This window comes from Haliotis rubra, unplaced genomic scaffold (genome assembly GCF_003918875.1).
Source record: "Haliotis rubra isolate DU_JTF1 unplaced genomic scaffold, ASM391887v1 Scf314, whole genome shotgun sequence".
Lineage (NCBI taxonomy): Eukaryota > Metazoa > Mollusca > Gastropoda > Lepetellida > Haliotidae > Haliotis > Haliotis rubra.
Genome location: NW_025766985.1, coordinates 183,363 through 206,488, shown reverse-complemented (window position 1 = coordinate 206,488; position 23,126 = coordinate 183,363). Strand labels below are relative to the sequence as shown.

At 43.9% G+C, this 23,126-nt stretch overlaps 2 protein-coding genes across 3 annotated transcripts; one reads left to right on the top strand and one right to left on the bottom strand.

The window, feature by feature from the left end:
• Positions 1-383: 383 nt before the first annotated feature.
• Positions 384-8,445, bottom strand: LOC124283371 (regucalcin-like). 2 transcript variants are annotated; one of them, XM_046719408.1, is made up of 6 exons: positions 8,174-8,445; positions 5,936-6,101; positions 4,826-5,005; positions 3,527-3,751; positions 1,770-1,913; positions 384-762 (listed from the first exon to the last, which is right to left on the bottom strand). In XM_046719408.1, the coding sequence occupies exons 2-6, from the start codon at positions 6,096-6,098 to the stop codon at positions 557-559; spliced, it is 918 nt and encodes a 305-aa protein (XP_046575364.1). In that variant the 5' UTR covers positions 6,099-6,101; positions 8,174-8,445; the 3' UTR covers positions 384-556. The 2 variants fall into 2 exon arrangements, with proteins under 2 accessions (XP_046575364.1, XP_046575363.1); XM_046719407.1 differs by lacking the exon at positions 8,174-8,445 and adding an exon at positions 6,409-6,549.
• A 3,083-nt stretch (positions 8,446-11,528) lies between these two features.
• LOC124283399 (monocarboxylate transporter 13-like) lies at positions 11,529-22,828 on the top strand. The gene is made up of 8 exons (XM_046719450.1): positions 11,529-11,549; positions 12,388-12,664; positions 13,703-13,846; positions 16,809-17,054; positions 17,651-17,826; positions 19,551-19,761; positions 20,975-21,100; positions 21,689-22,828. Exons 1-8 carry the CDS (start codon positions 11,529-11,531, stop codon positions 21,895-21,897), a joined length of 1,410 nt encoding a protein of 469 aa, XP_046575406.1. The 3' UTR covers positions 21,898-22,828.
• Positions 22,829-23,126: the final 298 nt, after the last annotated feature.

Genomic DNA, 23,126 nt, shown 5'->3' with positions numbered 1-23,126 from the left:
CTGCACCAGGCAATAGATTGATCAACAGCATGAGCGTCAGTCTATGCAAAGTGGATACGATGACATGTGTCAACCAAGTCAGTGAGCCTGACCATCCGATTTAGTCGCCTCTTACGACAAGCACGGCGTAAAACTAAACTCACTCACTCACTCACTCACCCCCCGTAAAAAATTGAGTCTAGACCAGACAATCCAATAATCAACAACATGAGCATCGATCTATGCAATTGGGACGCAATGACATGTCAACCAAGTCAGCGAGCCTGACCACCTGAACCCGTTAGTCACCTCTTACGACAAGCATTCGCGCTGAGGACCAGTCAGCTTGTCATTCAGGGCAAGATGGCTCACGTGGATTTTGCATGTAAAACAAACACATTTGCTGTACGATATCGTCTTTTCAGAGTCATGGTCTACAAACGACTTTGTATAAAAACAAGATCTGTACATAACCCCATAATTTGCTTTGAGTATTCCACCTGAACAAAGCATCGGAATCAGATTAACAAATGGTTCACGAGCTTGGCTCTTGAAAACGCAAAGAACAGAGAAACGATTATCCAGAAAAAATGTTAGCTTTGCGGCCTCGGACTCCAAGCCCCGTGACCTTGAAGATAGACCCAGCCAGTGGTGTTTTCTCCAGTTGTGCTGGGGTCATCAGGAACTGCGATGATGTGACGTAGAGGTCGGTGAAGTCCTTTCCGCCGAAACAACACGACGTTATCTTTTCACATGGGAACTTGACAGTTCGGATCACCTTTCCTGGACAGACAAAATATCATTTCATTTCAATCAACTAATAATTCGCAATACATTCTGAGCAAACTTTGTTTGTTTGTAGCTAAACTTTCACTCAGCGAGATTCCAGCTACATGACAACAGTCTGTTACTTTGTAATCTTGTCCGTCAAAGATAATCCAGTGTTAAAAATATCTTAGCATCGGTGTACTTAAATGGTACACAATGACATGCTTCAACAAGGTCACCGGGCCTGACCATCAATTTCAGTTTCTCCTCTTAAAACAGCCGTGGGTCGCTAAAGATCGGTTCTAACCCGGAACATCAGGGGCTTAGTTCAAGTAAATATGGAATGTCAACGAACATTCATTCAACCGTGAGACAACTCTTCCAAGAGCCACAACTATCTGGCCCCTGTAAGAGTCCCATATAACAATAACGAACGAAACTTGAACTGGGACTTTGTTTCTACCTGTGAATGAAGTCCACGTGTCACAATGAAATCCGTGGAATGTATTAGAATACACTGTAAGATAACGCTTTCACCCTAGACATATAATAGAAGACACCCATAAGAAGCCTCTGCTAAAAGCAGAGTCGGTTGTACAATACTATACCATGAGTTGCTTCAGCAGTATTACAGATGTTGGTTGTAAACAAGCAATACTTGACCAGATAATCCAGTGATTGTCACCACGCAATACGATGACAGAACATATGTTTATGAATCACTATGAAATAGTGATGAAGCCAGGTGTTCGAGAAAAGGTGAGCGTATCTTGCCCCACCGGTGGCACCCGTCATAGATATATGCAACGTCTAGTCAATTTAATCTCCTGAAATATTTCGGGAACGTATTGTACAACTCAAAATTACACCATGCCCTACAAACAGTGTTGGGAAGCGAGACAGTGTTCATATATATTAGCCAGGTTTTTAAAATGAGATCAAAACTTATTACACCAGTACTGAAAGATGGACTTTTCTTTCTACAGATGTGCCATTCGTCACCACTGTGCATGTCCACTTACCAGTCTCGGGATCGAGTCGGACAACTTTCCCAGCGTCAAAACAGGCCACCCATAATTTCCCCTCTGTATCAATGGTCATTCCATCAGGAAACCCCATATCTGGGATTTCAGTAGAGCTGAAGTCTGCTACAGTTCTCTGATTGCCTGAAACAAATCCAAAACAAAACGGTACCTTGGCAGAAATGGTGCTTGTTCTGCCCCTCTGAACCAAACGTGTGTTTGTGGAACATTCCGATTCGGGAAAAGTGGAGGTTTTTATACTCTATATAGCTTTCTGTTAGACTCAGAACAAATGGTTGTTCTCCTACCATCATTAGGCATTTGACTTGTGGTGTGATTCACTGTACAAAGATCCTACCGCTGGAAGTCCGAACAACATGACGATAACATTAGAATGATTGCAATTTAGTATACATCTGTAATTCCATAAAAATAATTTATACAACATGTGAAAGATTAAGTTTAAACAATCTTAAATTTGGAAGTGTGAAGATTATTTCCGGAGGGACATCACACGATATGTGATAAAAAGAGGCACTGAGATATTACATATGGTTCTACTTACTAGGTAATATTTGGGGGTTATCATACTTAATCGACCCTACTTAGAAATGTGCGATGAATGTGTAGACACCTCAACACCACAGCCTTCTGCATTCCCAATGTCTGTAATGTACGAAACCTAAGCCAGTAAGAGCAATAAGATAGTCGGACTACTCTTGTCAATCACATTAATGCCAAAAGGGACAGAGTACTGATTTCATAAATCTAAATAAACGATTTCATTGGATTTATCAAAAACTGTAAGGTCATGTTTGGATGCTCTGGGTTCATGGGAGGCTGTATACGAGGCTGTTGCGAAGTACTCTACAATTATCTTGTTCTGTAATTTCCATGGCTTCTAGATATTATGGGAAGTACCACTGTCCAAAGGTACTGAGCCATCAACAAGTCAAGGGAGGGTGGTTTCATATATTGTCTGACATAATTCTGCATGACAGGGTGTCAATAATCTGAATTCCTTGTTTCGTCCAATCAACAACACCGAAAGAATAAAAAAAAGACTAGCGTTGATTTTGACGTCCAGCCTTTCTGAACTCTACCCGAAGTTTGGTCTCTATACGGGTCTCTGGATTTTGTCTCCCACCTGCATTCCTGATCAATTATGGGCCTGACCTTCCACGAGATAGCCAATAGCCCTTCACTCGTGTAAGTGAGTCATAGCCCTGATCCTCTCTCTTTTGTGTCCATCGCTGACAGATTTTGTAATCCTAATATATTAAATATTTTATATTCCGTGCTCTTTGTTAAGTAAAAGAAAACAAAAATGATAGCAAGGAGAAACGCAAGTGACAAATAGAATCGTCATTAAATATTTCTCAAATAGAAATGGTTTCCGAGGGCAGTATCTGCCCTGGCAAATACATCTCAAGTTGAGTTAACCAGCAATTCATTAAAGTCTTTAGCAATCGCTTGGGGAGGTCGTTACATTCCAGGGATCTCGAAATCTAGGTTATTATTATGTACAGATTAAAATACATAAATGCTGGAAAGACGTGCGCATAATTATTGATGATTGACGACGATTGTTAACTGCGTTCTAATGTTTCTGTCATGTGGAAGGGAGAGTCCAGAGTCGATATGAATTTGTGCCCAGTGGTTACACCTGGGGGTAGATCTTGCCCGCAGGTGTGACAAGAGCGGGCAACAAAATTCAAGACTGAACCTTACCCTTGGTTGTACCCGAGTCCACTTACTGATATTCCCAGCTTTGATGTCAAAGTCGAACGCCCAGACCTGCCTTGGTATGGAGTCGATGAAGTACATGACGCTGTTGTCGTCAGTCCAGTCCATGCCGTTGCTGATGTTGAGGTTACTGATGTGTTTTTTGACGCTCCCATTAGCCTCAAGACTGTACAATGATCCCTGGCCCTTCGGCCACTTGCTGGGGTCAGGGATATCTTTACCACAGAAACACGACCCTGTGTGGAAACTGTCATGTAGTTATTCTTGCAGAGGTTCTTACATATAATATCAATTATGTTAAGATCTCAAGGAAATTGGTCACGATTGGATGATTGGGTGAGTTTTACACGCCTCAGTGTTCAAATATTCCCTTTAAAGCACGGTGTGCGGTGCAAGGCTAAGCCGTTTACGATTTTACTGAAAACCCACAAGCACGGCTATGGTGCTGGCAACCCTCAAAATTAATGGCGTCCAGCATGATTTCGAACCCACGAAGACAATGGTTCATGTTTCCGCCACAAGAAATTGCAGTGTATAAGACGAATAGGACTGGCATGTCCAAAATTCATTATGAATAAATCCAAATGAATGTAGTTGTAGCTCACAAACCTTTGTTTCAGTGTATCGTTATATCTGTTGCATGTTTTTAATGGTGATGTGTAGCTTGTTCGTGTCGAAATGTTAAATGAAATTTTGCTAATGTGACCTTAAACTGTCCCTCACTCGTTGAAGTTGTAATTCTCTATTTCGTGTTTTACATCCCGATTTCGGTTACAGTGCATATTCATTAGCTGAGATCAAAATAATGTTTGCACTAAATATTGAGATAACCCTTTTCACATTCATTCATGAGTCGATTGTACAATTGTGACAATATCATGAGTATATATTTGGGTCAGCAGTATCACAGAGACAATGCCAGACGGATGGGGAATTAAAGATAATAAATTTCATTTCAATGTTTTCAGATAATCTGGAATTTTACTTGCAGTGACATAGCTGTGATGCTGGTTACTGGCGCCAAACAATACTCACTTACTAAACACGAGACCCAAGAACAGGACATTGGTTTGTATTACATATTGAATAGGTAAATCGAAGCGTGTGATGCGAGTCTGGAGATTTTCCACTTTACTGAAATCCATAAGCACGGTACTACTACACCAAACTACTGGGTTCGATCATAGGTTCCTGCTGTCCCAAAACGAACAGTGACATGCAGTGCCTCAGACTATTTGTCACTGTTGATTAGTGTAAAAACAACACTAACCCACATATTCAACACTAGACACAAGAATATATAAACATACCAATCCAGAGTTTACCGGAAGCATCCACTTTGCCGTCATTGAGCATATTAGCGTCGGCCTCGACCTTGGCAATGCTGGTGACCTTGCCATTGTCCCAAGAGTCCAAGATGGCAAGGTCTGTCCTCTGACTCACCAGAAAGCCGCCCTTCTGTCGCGGGATGATGACGCTCGCCACAGAGCCTGCATACATAGGACATGACATGACAGTTTCACTATTGCCTTTACTGATTCTGTTATATTACGATTCTGGAATATTTCGACGTGTTTCATGCTTTGCCTCTTGCGAATATCTTGGAATGTGGCTTACTGTAGTTCAACCACTAACACGAACAAACACATCGGATGCTTTGATAATGGATAAAACAGAATACAGTATGCCTTTATGAAAGTTGTCAGATGTAAAAATACTTGACCTTCCGCATTTTAGTAAACATTCTAGCACATTTGAGAGTTGAATCCCACCTGGGGTTCGAACCCAGACCCTTAAATGTTAGGCACCTGATCACTAACAACCTGACAAGTGTCAATAGTGTAAGTCAGTGAACAAACAACCCCTTTAAGAGATAAAACTTTCAGAGTTTTAAGTGCAAATGTAATATATGTTACACGTGTGCAACATGATTATACGCCGCTCTCATATCAATGTTGAGGGTAGAATCTGTCCTTCGCTGCTGTTTGATACACTGATTCTCATCAGTGTGGTTACTCATAAACACCGTCATAACACATATGACTGACTGACTGACTGAGTTTTGGTTTTACGCCGCTTTTAGCAATATTCCAGCAACATCACGGCGGGGGACACCAGAAATGGGCTTCACATATTGTACCCATTGTACACATATGAAACTGTGGAGGAATTAAGTAGGAAACCATCAACCCATGCGACTAAAGGCATCGGGTTTAAAGCTGACTAGTTGATGGATGTCATCGTATGTAATTTGCGAACATCGATGCCGGTATGATGACGGTCATGGAAATATCTTGTCCAAACCTGCTTATTTAGAGACCACCGTTATATAGTTAGAAATCCACAACACATAGACAAACTTGTACACGAACTGACACACACGCAGAGTAAGTATCAAAAGGGCTTGAAAATGAACTCACAATCGAGGTTTTGACGACTGTGGTTTCTTGTGACAGTGTTGTATTTGTGAACGTCACCAGCGAACAGATCCACATAGTAGAGGCTCTGTGTAGTGTCGTCAAAGTAAGGCCCCTCCCCATTCTGAACACAATTCTTCACAACGACCTCGATCTTCTCAGACATAATCTGAAACATGAAGTACCAACAACATATATGTAACTGGGCAATATGTTTCGCTCTCGAGATTGATTTCGTTCATGCAACTGATCACATCATTATATACTCAAAGGCAAAAGTTATTGATTGACTTGAAGTTAGATATGTGAATTAACAACTGATATTTTTATGATGAGACTTTTTGAATACTGCAAGAAAGTTATTCACATTGGGATTGACAAATGGCACAATTTAACGTTTCTGCTGGGCACATGCTAATGACGTCAGAGTGAGAGAACGGTCAAAATGGAATTCACACAGACACTAATGCTTTTACGTGTATGTCCACCATGAGCTTCGATGTATGCTTGACGCCTCCTCGAGCCAATCAAACATCGCAAGAAGTCTTGTGGAATGACATTCCATATCTGTGGAAGCACCTGGCGGAGTTTCTGAAGCGTGACTGGGGGATTTGGCCAACTTCTCAATCTCCTCTCCATTTCGTTACCTTATGTACAGACCGCCGTCAAATATAGCTGGAATATTGGTGAGAGCTGACAAACAACCAACCAAACTAACTGATTACAGCCTGGCGCCACGAAGCTAGATTATTGGTGAGCGCTGACAAACAACCAACCAAACTAACTGTTTACAGCCTGGCGCCACGTAGCTAGATCATTGGTGAGTGCTGACAAACAACCAACCAAACTAACTGTTTACAGCCTGGCGCCACGTAGCTAGATCATTGGTGAGCGCTGACAAACAACCAACCAAACTAACTGTTTACAGTCCAGCGCCACGTAGCTAGATTATTGCTGAGTACTGACAAACAACCAACCAAACTAACTGTTTACAGTCCAGCGCCACGAAGCTAGATTATTGCTGAGTACTAACAAACAACCAACCAAACTAACTGTTTACAGCCTGGCGCCACGAAGCTAGATTATTGGTGAGCGCTGACAAACAACCAACCAAACTAACTGTTTACAGTCCAGCGCCACGAAGCTAGATTATTGCTGAGCTAACAAACAACAAACAACCAACCAAACTAACTGTTTACAGTCCAGCGCCACGAAGCTAGATTATTGCTGAGTGCTGACAAACAACCAACCAAACTAACTGTTTACAGCCTGGCGCCACGTAGCTAGATTATTGGTGAGCGCTGACAAACAACCAACCAAACTAACTGTTTACAGTCTGGCGCCACGTAGCTAAGATTATTGGTGAGTGCTGACAAACAACCAACCAAACTAACTGTTTACAGCCTGGCGCCACGAAGCTAGATCATTGGTGAGCGCTGACAAACAACCAACCAAACTAACTGTTTACAGTCTGGCGCCACGTAGCTGAGATGACAAACAACCAACCAAACTATTGGCCTGGCGCCACGAAGCTGAGCTTGCTGACAAACAACCAACCAAACTAACTGTTTACAGCCTGGCGCCACGAAGCTAGATCATTGCTGAGTGCTGACAAACAACCAACCAAACTAACTGTTTACAGCCTGGCGCCACGAAGCTAGATTATTGCTGAGCGCTGACAAACAACCAACCAAACAACCAAACCAAACTAACTGTTTACAGCCTGGCGCCACGAAGCTAGATTATTGCTGAGTACTAACAAACAACCAACCAAACTAACTGTTTTTAACAGCCTGGCGCCACGTAGCTGAGATTATTGGTGAGCGCTGACAAACAACCAACCAAACTAACTGAGCCTTACAGCCTGGCGCCACGAAGCTAGCCTGGCGCCATCATTGGTGAGTGCTGACAAACAACCAACCAAACTAATTGTTTACAGCCTTGCGCCACGTAGCTAGATCATTTGTGAGCGCTGACAAACAAACAACCAAACTAACTGTTTATAGTCCAGCGCCACGAAGCTAGATTATTGCTGAGCGCTTACAAACAACCAACCAAACTAACTGTTTACACGCTAGCGCTACGTAGCTAGATTATTGCTGAGTGCTGGCAAACAAACATATTGAGCTGCAAGCTGTAACTCAGTCGCGGAAATCGACTGATGGTGCTTCTAACAACCTGAACCGTCCCATCAATCAGCCTGAGTCTGTACCCGCGTCAACAAGTGTTTTATGTACTCACCGTAGTGTGCCGTGCCTTTATGTTGGCCGATATGTTTTCTGTACTCCGCGCCGACCTCAGTCTCCGCCTCCTTCGCTGCGAGGTCTCCGTGACCTCCCGACTGATGATGGCGGCTTGCTACACAAGCGTGCGACACACAGCCATCGCTTTGTTGAAACTTGTTATGACTATATTAATGGTCTTTTTGCATAGGCCAACTCTGACATGCACTCTTTCTCTTAAGTAATGTCAAACTTCTGCCCTTAATTCCCATCTCAATGTCGTCTATTATCATAACCCGTGACTATAGTCATTGCAAGGAAATACAGAAGTTCAGGTTGCCCTAACCTAGGTCATATTTAAAGGAGGACTCACTGACACATTTTCTCCTCAGTGAACGTGATCAGACAGAGTGACGTCTTCACATATTTGGTTTTCTTTGCCGTGCTTTCGTTTTCAGCTTGGACGGAAAATGTCAATTTCTGTCTTCCAAATGGTATCCAATACCTTCTCATTTGTGTCAGTGCTTAATTCATCATTATCTTCTCGACTATTAGTACCTTTTGCAGAAGGTCAAGGAACAATTCGAAATTTTGACAAGTTGATAATGGTACGGGCGGGGCCATTTGGTTTGTTTGTTGTTTAACTCCGTACTCATCAGGGGCGGTGGGGTAGCCTAGTGGTTAAAGCGTTGGCTCGTCACGCCGAAGACCCGGGTTCGAATCCCCAAATGGGTACAATGTGTGAAGCCCATTTCTGGTGTTCCCCGCCGTGATGTTGCTGGAATGTTGCTAAAAGCGGCGTAAAACCAAACTCAGTCAGTCAGCCATACTCATCAATATTCCAGCAATATGGCGGTAACCTGTAAATGATCACACTCCATAGTAGGAGCATCGATCTACGCAATTGGGATACGACATGTGACAACCACGTCAACCAGTCTGACCACCCGGTAGTCACTTCTTACGACAAGCATGGGTTCCTGAAGGCCATATATCGCCTGAAGGCCATATATCGCAAATAATCACGGCGTCTCAGTGTTCTCTTGTATTTCTCTGAATAAAATGTGAATTGTTACTGCTTGAATTGTTTTAATTTAAAAGACGCGCTGGCTTAGGTTAGACATTATTTTTTCATTGTGACTAATCGCATTGTCCGAAAGTTCGTAAATGGTGTTTGTTTATCGAAATCAATCAGTCATGTACAATTTAACTGGGGGGAACATGTTTGCAATAAATACGTCCATTCCAGAGTCCAGTACTTCCTCAAAAATACCGACAGTAAAAGTTCCGTAACGAAATGCCTCTTCAAGTCCAGTGTTCGCCATGTTGAGGGTCAAACAAAAAGTGCAACAATGTTATAGTATGAATTTGTGCGCAGCAATTAGGTTTCCGCAAACCAGATGTATCGGTGTTAAGTCCATCTGATCATGATAGACCAGCCTATCAGAATGGAGTATCAGTCGCCATTATGATGTCTCCGTATCTGTGCTCCACTCTACTTCAATCTCCACGTCCTTCGCCCGACATTGACCTGTCAGCTGATAATGACCGCTTGTATAAGAGGCGTGAGACTCACAGGTCAAGTGGTCACAGGTGCAGTAGCCCAGTTTCACCTCACCACAACTTCTAAGGCAAACCAGGCTGGTGTGATACTGTGATAATGGATACAGGATGATTTCACATATCTGCATTAAGCTGCTGTACACCACAAAGGGAAGAATTACCACCATACCTTGTTTTGAGAACGAAAACATTTTGTATTTTAATGGAAAATAATTACAAATTATGCTCGTACTTATATTGTAAAATCATTGTAAAAATACCCCGGTTGGAACAGTTACTCGTCTATACAATCAAATATTTGGTCAAATTTGCTTTCGGCGATTGGAAACCTGTATTGACCGTGCACACGAGCAGTGGAAACATCTGAAAAGTACAGCGAACCAAGTGACAGCACAGTCGCGTGTGTTCTGGGAAGCGATGAAAGTCGCCGACCCTGAAGCTGACGACATGAAGCTTTAAGTAATTCACGTGTTTCAAATATTTTGTTGATTATGTTATCAACCATACGCTTTGACTTTCATGCCGAAGCTATACTGCCGTCGGGGCGGTGTAGTAGCCGAGTGGTTATAGCGTTCGCTCTTCACGCTGAAGACATGTGTTCGATTCCGCACGTGGGCACAATGTGTGAAGCCCAATTCTGGTGTCTCCTGCCGTGATATTGCTGGAAAAGCGGCGTAAAAAACTCACTCACTCACTATACTGCCATCTGTAACTCCCCTTGATGGGGATAACAGTGAGAAATTAAGTGTGTGTCTGTTTAACGTCCCACTAAGCATTATACCCCCCCAGCTGTATGGCTGCGGTCTGTAAATAATCAAGTCTCTACCAGACAATTCAGTGATCATAGCATGAGCATATATCTACGCAGTTGGGATACGATGGCATGTGTCAACCAAGTTAGCGAGTGTGATCACCCGAATCCGTTACGATAAACATAGGCTACTGAAGACCAACTCGGATGCTCACGGGTAAAAGTGCGTTGACGCATGACTGAAAACTGCAAAGTGAAGAAACCACGACAAGTGGTAATAATTACAAATTATATCTTGATTATCTCCGTGATGTATTCTTGAACGATATTTGGAAAGATTAAGAAAATATCACTGGAAAAAATAAATGGATATTTTCTTTACACATTTTCAATTGTAGTATAGAATGTAAATAGTATACCAAATATATGGTTTTCATAACAACAATATGCAAATTTAACTATAGCTTTGGTTCAACGTTATCACAAAATATTCAGATTCTTAGATCAGCATGTGTTAAGGGTTTGCATTTCAAGGGTCAAAAGGTCAGTGATATAATTGTATGCAGAGACACGTACAACACTAAAGTTCACAGTGCGTTCACTTTGTCGCAATTAGCTCTACAGCTCAGTTTATCTGTTCTAGTTAGAATCAAATACGGATCTTTCTCTGGCTGACTAGGGAACTGACCGTCTATTCAATCGTTTCTTGCATTATTGGTGGTTGGTCGTGTACAGTAGTATTTCTCGTGAGCGGCCAATGAACCATCTCCAGGGTTAACAACATAACTATCGAATGCTTCAACGCTGTGACGTCACCGGGAGTTATCATCTGGCGAGATATATAGACAACAGCACCGTGTGTTCATGTATCGTACATACTGCCAGCTGCAAGTATAAAAGTAAGTACAAGTGTGTTTAGTATTGTTTGTTCACCATGCGTCCTTAGTTCACTAGCTCAGACGGAAAACATCAAGTTAAATGTCCATACAAAATCGTATTAAATATCAAATGTTCCGAGTGGGTAGTCACTGCTTTGACAAAAGATCGACGTGATTCCGAGATGCCTTTCTACACGATCAAGGTACCAAGTACACGTTTTGAGTTAAGTCATAATGGTTGCCGTCGGGACTTTGTTCAGACTGCCGATAATTGTCAAACAATCTGCTACCACTACCGTATCAATGGCCCAAAAACGACCTGCTTGATACCAACAAGACGATAACAACAGGGGAAGACTTTCGTACAAATTCGGAAGACGTGAATAATTCCCCATTGCTGGTAACATGTATCTACTTGAAGTTGCTGATACGTACTTCTGTGATGGCACTTTCAGTATTTTCAGTACGTTATCACCATGGTACATACGTCCGACAATCCCCGAATCTGAAACAGAAGGTATGTGTAAGCTAATCATTTGATTTCACTGGGATTGCAGCCCAAAATGCTGTCAAAACGCTTCCAGTTTGAACTCCAAGGCTGCATGTTCGGCTATAGACGGTCCATGTCACGAACTACAACCCAAGTATCAAGCAGTTAGTTACAGTGTTGCAAGATGTCCTGGAATGCATTTGAAGACTTGCGGATTTGGGTTGCACAGCTTCTACATATAAAACACAAGATTTGTCTCCGATACTTTGAAAAGTGATAAAGTTAACTTGGCTACTGTAAACGTTACAACGTCTGAGTGCTTTGTGTTTTTGATGGTTCGGGACAGACTCTCTAAAGTCTATGTGAGTTACGGAGAGTCCGATGACAGATTTCACCAAAGATCTAATATTTCCGGAAAACAACATAAAAAATCACGAGGTGCTAACTTAGTATACATGCGACAATAGCAGTGTGACAGGGTGGTAGAATAGAGAAAAGCGTTTGTCCTGAGTAAAATACATCAGTCATGGTTGTTTTTGTTTTTGTAACAGGTTGGAGTCCGTACTTCGTTCTCGCTGCAGTTATACCTAATATCCATGGGAACTATAACTGGAGAGCTGAGCGGAAGTGACGTCAGAACGAGAGGCCCGCCTGATGGAGGATGGGGATGGGTGTGTGTTGTTGGGAGACTCTACTGCCAGTTCTGTGTTCTGGGAACAGCGACAGCGTTCGGCATCATCTACGTCGAACTCATCGACTACTTCCACACCTCCAGGGAGGTCGCCGCGTGGATAGGATCTCTGGCAATTGGGCTGATCTTCCTCACAGGTGAAAGAAACTGAGATCTCTTCAAATCCACGCAATCACTCACATAGATCAGTGCAGGCTGGGTTACTAATCAGCGAATCGAAGAGATTGTCAACGTCATTGTTTTGCCGCTGGACATAGTTGAAGGGTCGAGGAAACTTGAGCAATTACAAATGTTAATGTCTACTTACAGTTCAACTGGCCTGTCAGGTCGATTCAGTATACTTATCTTCGGAGAAAATGCCCAGATAATTAGAATGGCGATCGGTCACTGTAAAGAAAGTTGACGAAATTAAACATTGTAGAATTCTAACGACATGTACGATTTGTGTGCATCTATGAAAGCTGTTAACGTTGTAAACACGAACTCGGAAACAACTTAAGCTTATGGGATAATAAATTTTGCCCAATATGGATGTTTTATCTATCCTGTTTCGAAGCCCCGTTGCATATATAAAATGCCTAAATATATTTATAGTTTAGAGTCGAAAGACTGTGTTCTGTGTTCTGACTGGAGCTAGCTGACATTTGATTGGCTCACAATGACCGCTTTCATTACCTTGATTGGGAGGTAAAAGAATGCATTTCTACAGATCATCGCTAAAAGAGTTCCCGAAGGAGTTCAAGTTCTGATTTGAATCAAATAGAGATAAAGACTTCAATACCTAAAGACACTTATGGTCAGTCGTTTACAAACTATAAGTTATTAACTCCTTCCCGTCAGAGGTTGTCAGAACATGCTTCGACAAGCAAACGGAATTTTACCAGCGTAAATATTCTACATACACCGACAATATCTATAAATATGTTTAAAACCGTGCCTATGTAGGGGCTGGGAGTCCCGTGCTGGGATTCGAACCACGGACCTTCTAATCCAAAGTCGGACGCCTTGTCCACATGACCAAAGAGGTTAACCCCGTCAGCAAGCTGACAAGGTAAGGATGTCATCTGTGGAATGACTCCACGCCCTGCTACACCTACCTAAAACTTATATAGTACGATTAGCCGTAGACGATTGTGTTTCACTTACCAAGTAATATGACAATTGACATCACACAGGACCCCTGGCTTCGTATCTGACAGCGAGATTTGGTATACGGAAGACAACACTTGCTGGAACTCTCCTGGCCTTTGTGGGCTGCTTCATCAGCTGGTTCGCCACGGGGATCACCTACCTGTACATTAGCTACGGCGTCTTACTAGGTGAGTGGTCTCGCCCTGTACTTCAGCTGGTTATATAGCACTAGGTGAGTAGACTTACCTGTACCTTAGCTACGGCGTTTCACTTGACCCTCACCTGTACTTAGCTACGGCGTCTTACTAGGTGAGTGGCCTTGCCTGTGCATCTGACAGCGAGATGTTCACTAGGTGGAAGACAACACTTGTTGGAACTTAGCTACGGTGTTCACTAGGTGTTCACCACGGTGAGTAGACTTACCTGTACTTAGCTACGGCGTCTTACTAGGTGAGTGGCCTTGCCTGTGCTCAGCTACGGTGTTCACTAGGTGAGTGGCCTTACCTGTACTTAGCTACGGTGTTCACTAGGTGAGTAGACTTACCTGTACTTGGCTACGGCGTCTTACTAGGTGAGTGGCCTTACCTGTGCTCAGGTACTGTTCACTAGGTGAGTGGCCTTACCTGTACTTGACTACGGCGTCTTACTAGGTGAGTGGCCTTGCCTGTGCTCAGCTACGGTGTTCACTAGGTGAGTAGACTTACCTGTACTTAGCTACGGCGTCTTACTAGGTGAGTGGCCTTGCCTGTGCTCAGCTACGGTGTTCACTAGGTGAGTGGCCTTACCTGTACTTAGCTACGGTGTTACTAGGTGAGTGGCCTTGCCTGTGCTTAGCTACGGGGTTCAGGTGAGTAGACTTACCTGTACTTAGCTACGGCGTCTTACTAGGTGAGTGGCCTTGCCTGTGCTCAGCTAAGGTGTTCACGAGGTGAGTGGCCGTACCTGTACTTAGCTACGGTGTCTTACTAGGTAAGTGGCCTTGCCTGTGCTCAGCTACGGTGTTCACTAGGTGAGTGGCCTCACCTGTGCTCAGTAACGGTGTTCACTAGGTGAGTGGCCTCACCTGTACTTAGCTACTGCGTTCACTGAGGGAATGAACTTACCTATGTTTTAGTTACGGTGTTTCACTAGGCGAATGTCCTTATCTGCACTAAGGCCACGGTGTTTCACTAGGCGAATGAACTAATCTGCACTAAAGCCACGGTGTTTCAAAAGGTGAGTGGCCTTATCTGTACTTACGCAACGGTGTTTCACTAGGTAACTGGCCTTAATTACCTCTACTTTTTGTACTGCGTTCACCTGGTGAGTGACCTTACCTGTACTTAGCTACGGCGTTCCACAAGGTGAGGGGCCTTATCTCTACTTAGCTACGGCGTTTCACAAGGTGAGGGGCCTTATCTCTACTTGGCTACGGCGTTTTACAAGGTGAGGGGCCTTATCTCTACTTGGCTACGGCCTTCCACAGGGTGAGGGGCCTTATCTCTTCTTGGCTACGGCGTTTCACAAGGTGAGGGGCCTTATCTCAACTTGGCTACGGCGTTTCACAGGGTGAGTGGCCCTTATCTCCTGTGTTCAGCTACGGTGTTCACTAGGTGAGCTACGGCGTCTCTACTTAGGTGAGTGGCCTTAACACGGTGACTAGGGTGAGTAGCCTTATCTCTACTTAGCTACGGCGTTTCACTAGGGTGAGTGGCCTTATCTCTACTTGCTACGGCGTTTTACAAGGTGAGGGGCCTTTTCTCTACTTGGCTACGGCGTTCCACAGGGTGAGTGGCCTTATCTCTACTTGGCTACGGCGTTTCACAAGGTGAGGGGCCTTATCTCTACTTGGCTACGGCGTTTCCCAGGTGAGTGGCCTTATCTCTACTTGGCTACGGCGTTTCACAAGGTGAGGGGCCTTATCTCTACTTGGCTACGGCGTTTCACAAGGTGAGGGGCCTTATCAGTAATAAGCTACGGCGTTTCACAGGGTGAGTGGCCTTATCTCTACTTGGCTACGGCGTTTCACAAGGTGAGGGGCCTTATCTCTACTTGGCTACGGCGTTTCACAAGGTGAGTGGCCTTATCTCTACTTGGCTACGGCGTTTCACAAGGTGAGTGGCCTTATCAGTAATAAGCTACGGCGTTTCACAAGGTGAGGGGCCTGATCTCTACTTGGCTACGGCGTTTCACAAGGTGAGTGGCCTTATCTCTGCTACTTGGCTAAGTGAGTAGACATTCCACGGGTCTGAGTGGCCTTATCTCTACTTTCACTGGCTGACGGCGTTTAGCTACGGCGTCTTACTAGGTGAGGGCCTTGCCTAATCTCACTCTTGGCTACGGCGTTTCACTGGGTGAGGGGCCTTGCCTCTGTTTCAGCTACGGCGTTTCACAAGGTGAGGGCCTTACTCTGTACTTAGCTACGGCGTCTTACTCAGGTGAGTGGCCTTCACCTGTACTTCTACGGCGTGAGGTAACGCCTTATCTCTACTTGGCTACGGCGTTCCACAGGGTGAGGTGCCTTATCTCTACTTGGCTACGGCGTTTCACAAGGTGAGGGGCCTTATCTCTACTTGGCTACGGCGTTTCACAAGGTGAGGGGCCTTGTCAGTAATAAGCTACGGCGTTTCACAGGGTGAGGGGCCTTATCTCTACTTGGCTACGGCGTTCCACAAGGTGAGGGGCCTTATCTCTACTTGGCTACGGCGTTCCACAAGGTGAGGGGCCTTATCTCTACTTGGCTACGGCGTTCCACAGGGTGAGGTGCCTTATCTCTACTTGGCTACGGCGTTCCACAAGGTGAGGGGCCTTATCTCTACTTGGCTACGGCGTTTCACAAGGTGAGGGGCCTTATCTCTACTTGGCTACGGCGTTTCACAGGGTGAGGGGCCTTATCTCTACTTGGCTACGGCGTTTCACAAGGTGAGTGGCCTTATCAGTACTAAGCTACGGCGTTTCACAGGGTGGTATAATGTTAATTTTAAATATCGAGATGGCAACGGAAGTTCGGCATTATGACGTCACTATCGTTGTATTGTCTAGTTTGGTTACACAATACTCGTTGGATAACTTTCAACTGGTTACACAACACCTCTTTCAAATAACCAAAATTATCTCATGGAGATATTCGGAACACGTGTGTAATAAACTTGTATATAACTTCTCCTACAGGCATAGGTCTTGGCTTGGTCTTTGTGCCCTCAACTCTGATCGTGGTGCTCTACTTTGACAAACACAGAGGACTCGCCAACGCCATAGCATCCTGTGGGAGCGGTATTGGGACGCTGGCTCTGCCCCCTCTTTACACCTACCTGCTAGGGGAGTACGGCTGGAGGGGCACGCTGCTTCTACTGTCTGGCCTCGTCCTGAACGGCGTAGTCTGTGCCGGCGTCTTCAGAACCCCCGACTATATAACAGGTAATTGTCGGGATCAGTAAATGAATGACATCGTCGAGAGTGAGTGTGTGGTATGGTTGTGCGCCGCTTTTAGCAATATTCCCCGCAAACGTCGAGGGCCACCAGAATTGGATTTCGAACATTGTACCTATGTGTGGAATAGAACCCGAGTCTTCAGCGTGACGAGAGAACGCTTTGGCCAATGGCCTACCCCACCGCCCCTGACATCGCCGAGAGGCTCACGGAATGTTCATTCTGAGTGTATTATCGGAGTAAGGTCTATGGCATAGTTAGTGAGAAAGTGCTATCGGAGTGATGTATATGGAATATTCAGTGAGCGAGCGTTATCGAAGATCTACGGGATAGTTGGTTACAGAGGCTGATCACAGAGCAGTCTATATGTAAGTCAGCGATTGAATGTTACACGGAAGCCCATTTAACATCAGTCGCTGTGAGTATTATCACAGGAAACTCTATGGACTTGTGAGTGAGTGTTACTGAATGGAGGTCTATGAATTAATTGGCCTGTCATAATGGAAAGGGATCATACTTAACTTCGTTAATGTGTACGTTGTTCTAGACATTGTTGCATGTGATGTGTCTCTCTGCGTCTGCAGCCGCCAGGAAGAAGGGCCCGGCTGAGAAGAGCAGACAGAGCTGGGGTCAGTTCTTCAGCTTGTTCTGTAATCCCTGCTTCACGATGTTCGTCATCGCTGGATCAGTGGCACAACTTGGATACATAGTGCCATTCGTCCATCTACCCGACATGGCGGCACAGATGGGCATTGAGAAGGTCCACATTTGTTTGCTTCATGGAAATATTTGACATTGATTTGTTTCCTGTATATCGCAGTAGTACTGCATCTATTTTCAGTATCTACCTTAAAACTGCTGACTTCTATCTGGTGTTACATTACATACATCAATCCTCTATATTATACGACCGCCTCCGTGGTGTAGTGGTTAGAGCGTCCGCCCGGAGAGCGGAAGGTCGCGGGTTCGATCCCCGACCGCGTCATACCAAAAGACGTTAAAATATGGTACTTGTTGGTGCCTGCCTGGCGCTCGGTATTAATGGGTACAACAAGGACTGGTCGGCTCGGAGTCAGTATAATGTGTCTGAGTGGGGTATTCATGCTTCACTGCGGCATGGTATCTCAGTGGGCTAGCACTATAAAACCAGCTTAAGTCTGGGCTAGTACAAGCAGCCGCACCTACACATACACACGCATGCACGTCGTCATATGAGCAAAATATTCTCAAGCCCGATGTTAAACCCAATTTCACCTCACCTCACCTCTATATTATTCACTTCTATCGCCTATATTGTATACATCTCTCCTCTTTATTTCATATATCTATCCTCTATGTAACATACATCTAACATTTAGATTACTTATATATATTCTCTGTAATGCTTAGGTCTATCATCTATATTACATTATATGTCTTCTGTATTGCATAGTTCCATCCTCTATAGTGAAAACCTCTAACTTCTATATTTCATAAATTTATCCCTATATTACAAACATGTATCATCTTTTTTACATACATCTGTCATCTATATTAAACTCATCCATCCTCAATATTTTGTTTATTACAGACGCCCATTCTCGTTATGGCATACTGTTAGTCTCTGTATTGCATGATCCAACTTCTTATATTGCAAACTTATGCCCTCTATATTGTATATACCTACATATATTCCCTTCATTGCATTACTTCAACCACAGTGTTAAAGCACAACTGTCTCACTATTAGTGTTACACGTATCTACCGTCAACGTTTAAGACGCCGAATTCGCTGTGCAGAATTGCGTTCCTTTAATTGTGGGTTCGAATGTCGGTTTGCCCCGCATATGTGTCCAGATTTACCAGCACCATACCGTTGTTTGTGGTTTAACTAATGTGGTGAGGTGAGGTGAAATTGGGTTTAACGTCGTGCTTGAGAATATTTCGCTCATGTGACGACGTGCATGCATGTGTATGTGCATGTGCGGCTGCTTGTACTAGCCCAGACTGAAGCTGGTTTTATAGTGCTAGCCCACTGAGATACCATGCCGCAGTGAAGCATGAATACCCCACTCAGACACATTATACTGACTCCGAGCCGACCAGTCCTTGTTGTACCCATTAATACCGAGCGCCAGGCAGGCACCAACAAGTACCATATTTTAACGTCTTTTGGTATGACGCGGTCGGGGATCGAACCCGCGACCTTCCGCTCTCCGGGCGGACGCTCTAACCACTACACCACGGAGGCGGTCTTCACCAATGTGGTAAACGTCTGAGACCAGGGGTTGGTGGGTAGCCTAGTGGTTAAAGCGTTGGCTCGTCACGCCGAAGACCTTGGTTCGATCCCCACATGGCATTGTTTGAAGCCCTTTCCTGGTGTCCCCCGCCGTGATATTGCTGGAATATTGCTAAGAGCGGCGTAAAAACTTGAGGAAACACGTTTTGATATGACTGGAGTACTCTTTACAACGGCCTCAAATCCAACTTTCTCACTTTATTACAGTACATGACGGCGTATCTCATCTCCACCATGGGCGTATCCAACATCGTCGGCCGGGTTTTCATGGGCTGGGTGAGTGACCTCCCCTGCGTAAACATCATCTTCCTGCACGGCTTGTCGCTGATGGTGTGTGGTGTCGCTACTGTCGTCAGCCCACGTCTCTCCCAATTCTATGCCCTGGCCGGCTATTCCGTAGTACAAGGCGTGTGTATTGGTAGGTCAATAATTCCTCTTGCTTTGACAAATAGAGAGTAGAGCTTATAATTAGTAACTGTCTAAAGCCTGGTTTATATGCAGGGGGAGTAATAAATAGATAAATGAATGAATAAATCGTCTTATCAGAGACCCTGCTTTCGTGATCAACACACATTGGTGTCTTAACCCAGTTTCTCTGTCAGGAATATTATAAGTTGTTCACTGGTCCATCGGGGTCCATGGGTTGATGTACCCTCGATGTTTGTTTATGTTCCCTGAGCCCGAAGGTGTTTGGTACGATAAATACGTTGTTCACTGGTTCCTTGGGGCCCATTGGTTGATGTACCCTCGATGTTTGTTTATGTTCCCTGAGCCCTTCCATCGATTTGCATTCGCAAAACATCGGTAATTTCCGTACATCATACGTGATACAATGTTATTCGAGATAAAGAATTACTACCACGAAGTACCAAATGAGTTGCCATTGACAGCGGGGTACATTGAAATGTTACTCGCTTGCAAGCGGGGTACATTGAAAATAATAGAAGAGCGCTCAGCCAATCAGAAAGCGACATTTATGTGTGAGGTAAGATAAGTCATAATGGCGAAAGCTCTGGTAAGTTCTTAGTGGTACAAAGAATTCGGCGGTGGGGTATTGTAGTGGTTAAAAGTGTTCGCCCGCCACGCCAAAGGCCGGGTTTGATTCCCCAAATGGGTGCAATCTGTGAAGCCCATTCCTGGCATCCCTTGATTTTGCTGGAAGTGAAGGACCATGGTTGTTTTTGAATTGCCGTTTTGTGTCATTGGGACAGTAACTATTCAAAGTCGCGCTTGACTTAGCTCTTCTTATCAATCGTACGTAGCGATGACAGTTTAGAACAGGATACTCCTTGGTGACCCGAATTAAAACGTATACCCAGAAACCAATGCTTGTAGGCATAGGCGTTTGAACGGACCGTGTGCACATTGGCATGTTGATTGTTTATTGTCATAGGCCGTGGGACGTTGCCCTTGGTATAAGTAACTGGATCCAGATCCGAACTCGATTTTTCACTGAGCTGCGCAATTGTCGGTTTTGTAAGTCACAAATAGGATCACTTCTCTCGGGAAGTGACACTGAGCTTAGCAATTGTCGGCGCTGTATATAAAAAATAGGCTAACTTTCTCACAGGACGTGAAACATACAATTTAATGATATCGCCAACGATACCGATGATGTTTTATTGTCGTAGGTGTGTATGCTGGTTTCATCCCTGTGATTCACTCCACGATCGTCGGCGTACACCGTACAGGTGACGCCCTGGGACTGGGCTCCGTCTTATCTGGTGTCATCAGTATGGTAGCGTCTCCCATCGCAGGTAACTCACGTATTTAAGTGGACTGTAAACACATGCAATGCCATGTGAGTGAGTGAGGTAAAAATAACTTACCAGGCGTGTCAGTATAATGTGGGAAGAAAGCTGTATGGTCCCCAGGGAGTTGAGATTGAAAATACGAGATTGGCATCCAATGATCTAGGAGAAACAAGTGCTATACAAATATAAGTATGTTTGTATGTGAAGGTCGAAGAGATGCAAATCTTTGCTCTTTACAACTTTTGTCAAACCGACATGCACAGTACATTGCTGGCAAACCTTGAATAGTGCCATGACTTTCAGCAGACAATGTTGTTGCTCTATGGCCATCGTTATGAAGGTAAATTGAGTCTAAATGTTACTTTTTACCAGAATGGTTGATGTCAAATACACTAAAATGTCAATCCATTTAATATATCAACAATTATATAAATGCATGGCACCTATAATTCCCCTCCAGTCAAAGTTGAAAACGGTGGCGAACCCGTGTGAATAGATTGTGTCAAAGATGGCTTTGTTTGTCAAGACAACAACGTGTTACATTGTGTCTTTTAAGGTGCGACATGTATATACCCTTCCTCCCTTTCACAGGCTGGTTATTTGACACTACCAAGAGTTACAATGCATCTTTCTACTTGGCCGGGTCCACTTTCATCCTCTCGGGGGTGATGGATATGTTTGTTCTTCTCCTCCACCGACGTCAAACAAGGAAACAAGAAGAAGAAGAGAAAGTGAAAACAGCGGACGCGTCCAATACACATACAGCTTCGCTCGCGCTGATGGCCAAGTCAGGGAACTGAATGGCGAGTGTTTGTTAGAGACAGATGTGGAAAGTAGAAAAGCAGAGATAAATCTTGTGGAACAACAGAAGAATGATGTCTGGATCTGTGTTTATAAAACATGTGTCAGTGGCAATGTAGACCATATACGATCCTAAAGACCCTTCTTGTCGATTTGAAGAATTTGCTGATGGCATCGAGGAACAACAGAACGCGCTTTTGTTCAACTCAGGTATCGAGGAGAGAATGTTAATTATAAAGAAATAATAAGTGCATGCTATAACTTCTTGATATTTGTAACTGTACATTTTAGTGATTTTGGATGCTGGTATTTCCATTTAAGCCATATAACGGCATAATGCTTCATTCTTTAGAAACGAACGCTATGACGCCATCCATTGCTTATGGCATCAAAAATGATTATGGTACGTTATTCTTACCATATGGATACCGTCAGTAAAATGTCTCTGGCGGGATGACAGTTCATGTTGATTCATCATTTCCTACTTTTTTAAAGTTGGCGGTAGAATAGTCTAGTGATTAAAGCGTTCGCCCACCACGCTGAAGTCCCGGGTTCGATTCTCCTTGTAGGTGTAGTATGTAGAGCTCATTTCTGGTGTCCGCCGCCGTCATTGTGCTGGTATATTGCTACAATGGGACTAAATGGGACTCACTGACCCTTTGATATACTCAAAGCGTAATACACAGAATTATCTACCCGAAAATCGGAATTCCAGACTGTCCAATATAAATGACGGTTTCTCACCAATACTTGGAGACAAACTTTACTCAGGGTCAAAAACGATGACGAAACATCAGATACATATTTGAAATCTCTCATCCAGTAGACAGAAATTACGCCATTGTACTGATATGTCTTGACGTCACAACGGTACACGAATCTGTACCGAATCGTCGCACTCTCGTAATAAAAAGAAGTTGTTATCCATAACGTTTGTTCAATAGTGTATGTCCCAACTTCTAAGCCAATCGAATACGTTATGATTATGATACCGTCGGAATCGCATAATCGATTCTTAGCCGGAATGTAACTCGAAAGGGTTTTAGTCATTTTTATTTCCAAGAAAGGTCATATAACAACATATCTGAAATGTTCATATCATGTGAGGAAAATGGTATATGATGCAACACATAACAAATATATATACCGGGTTTGAGTATCCACATGGGCACAGTGTTTGAAGCCTATTTCTGGTGTCCCCTGCCGTGATGTTGCTGGAATATTGCTT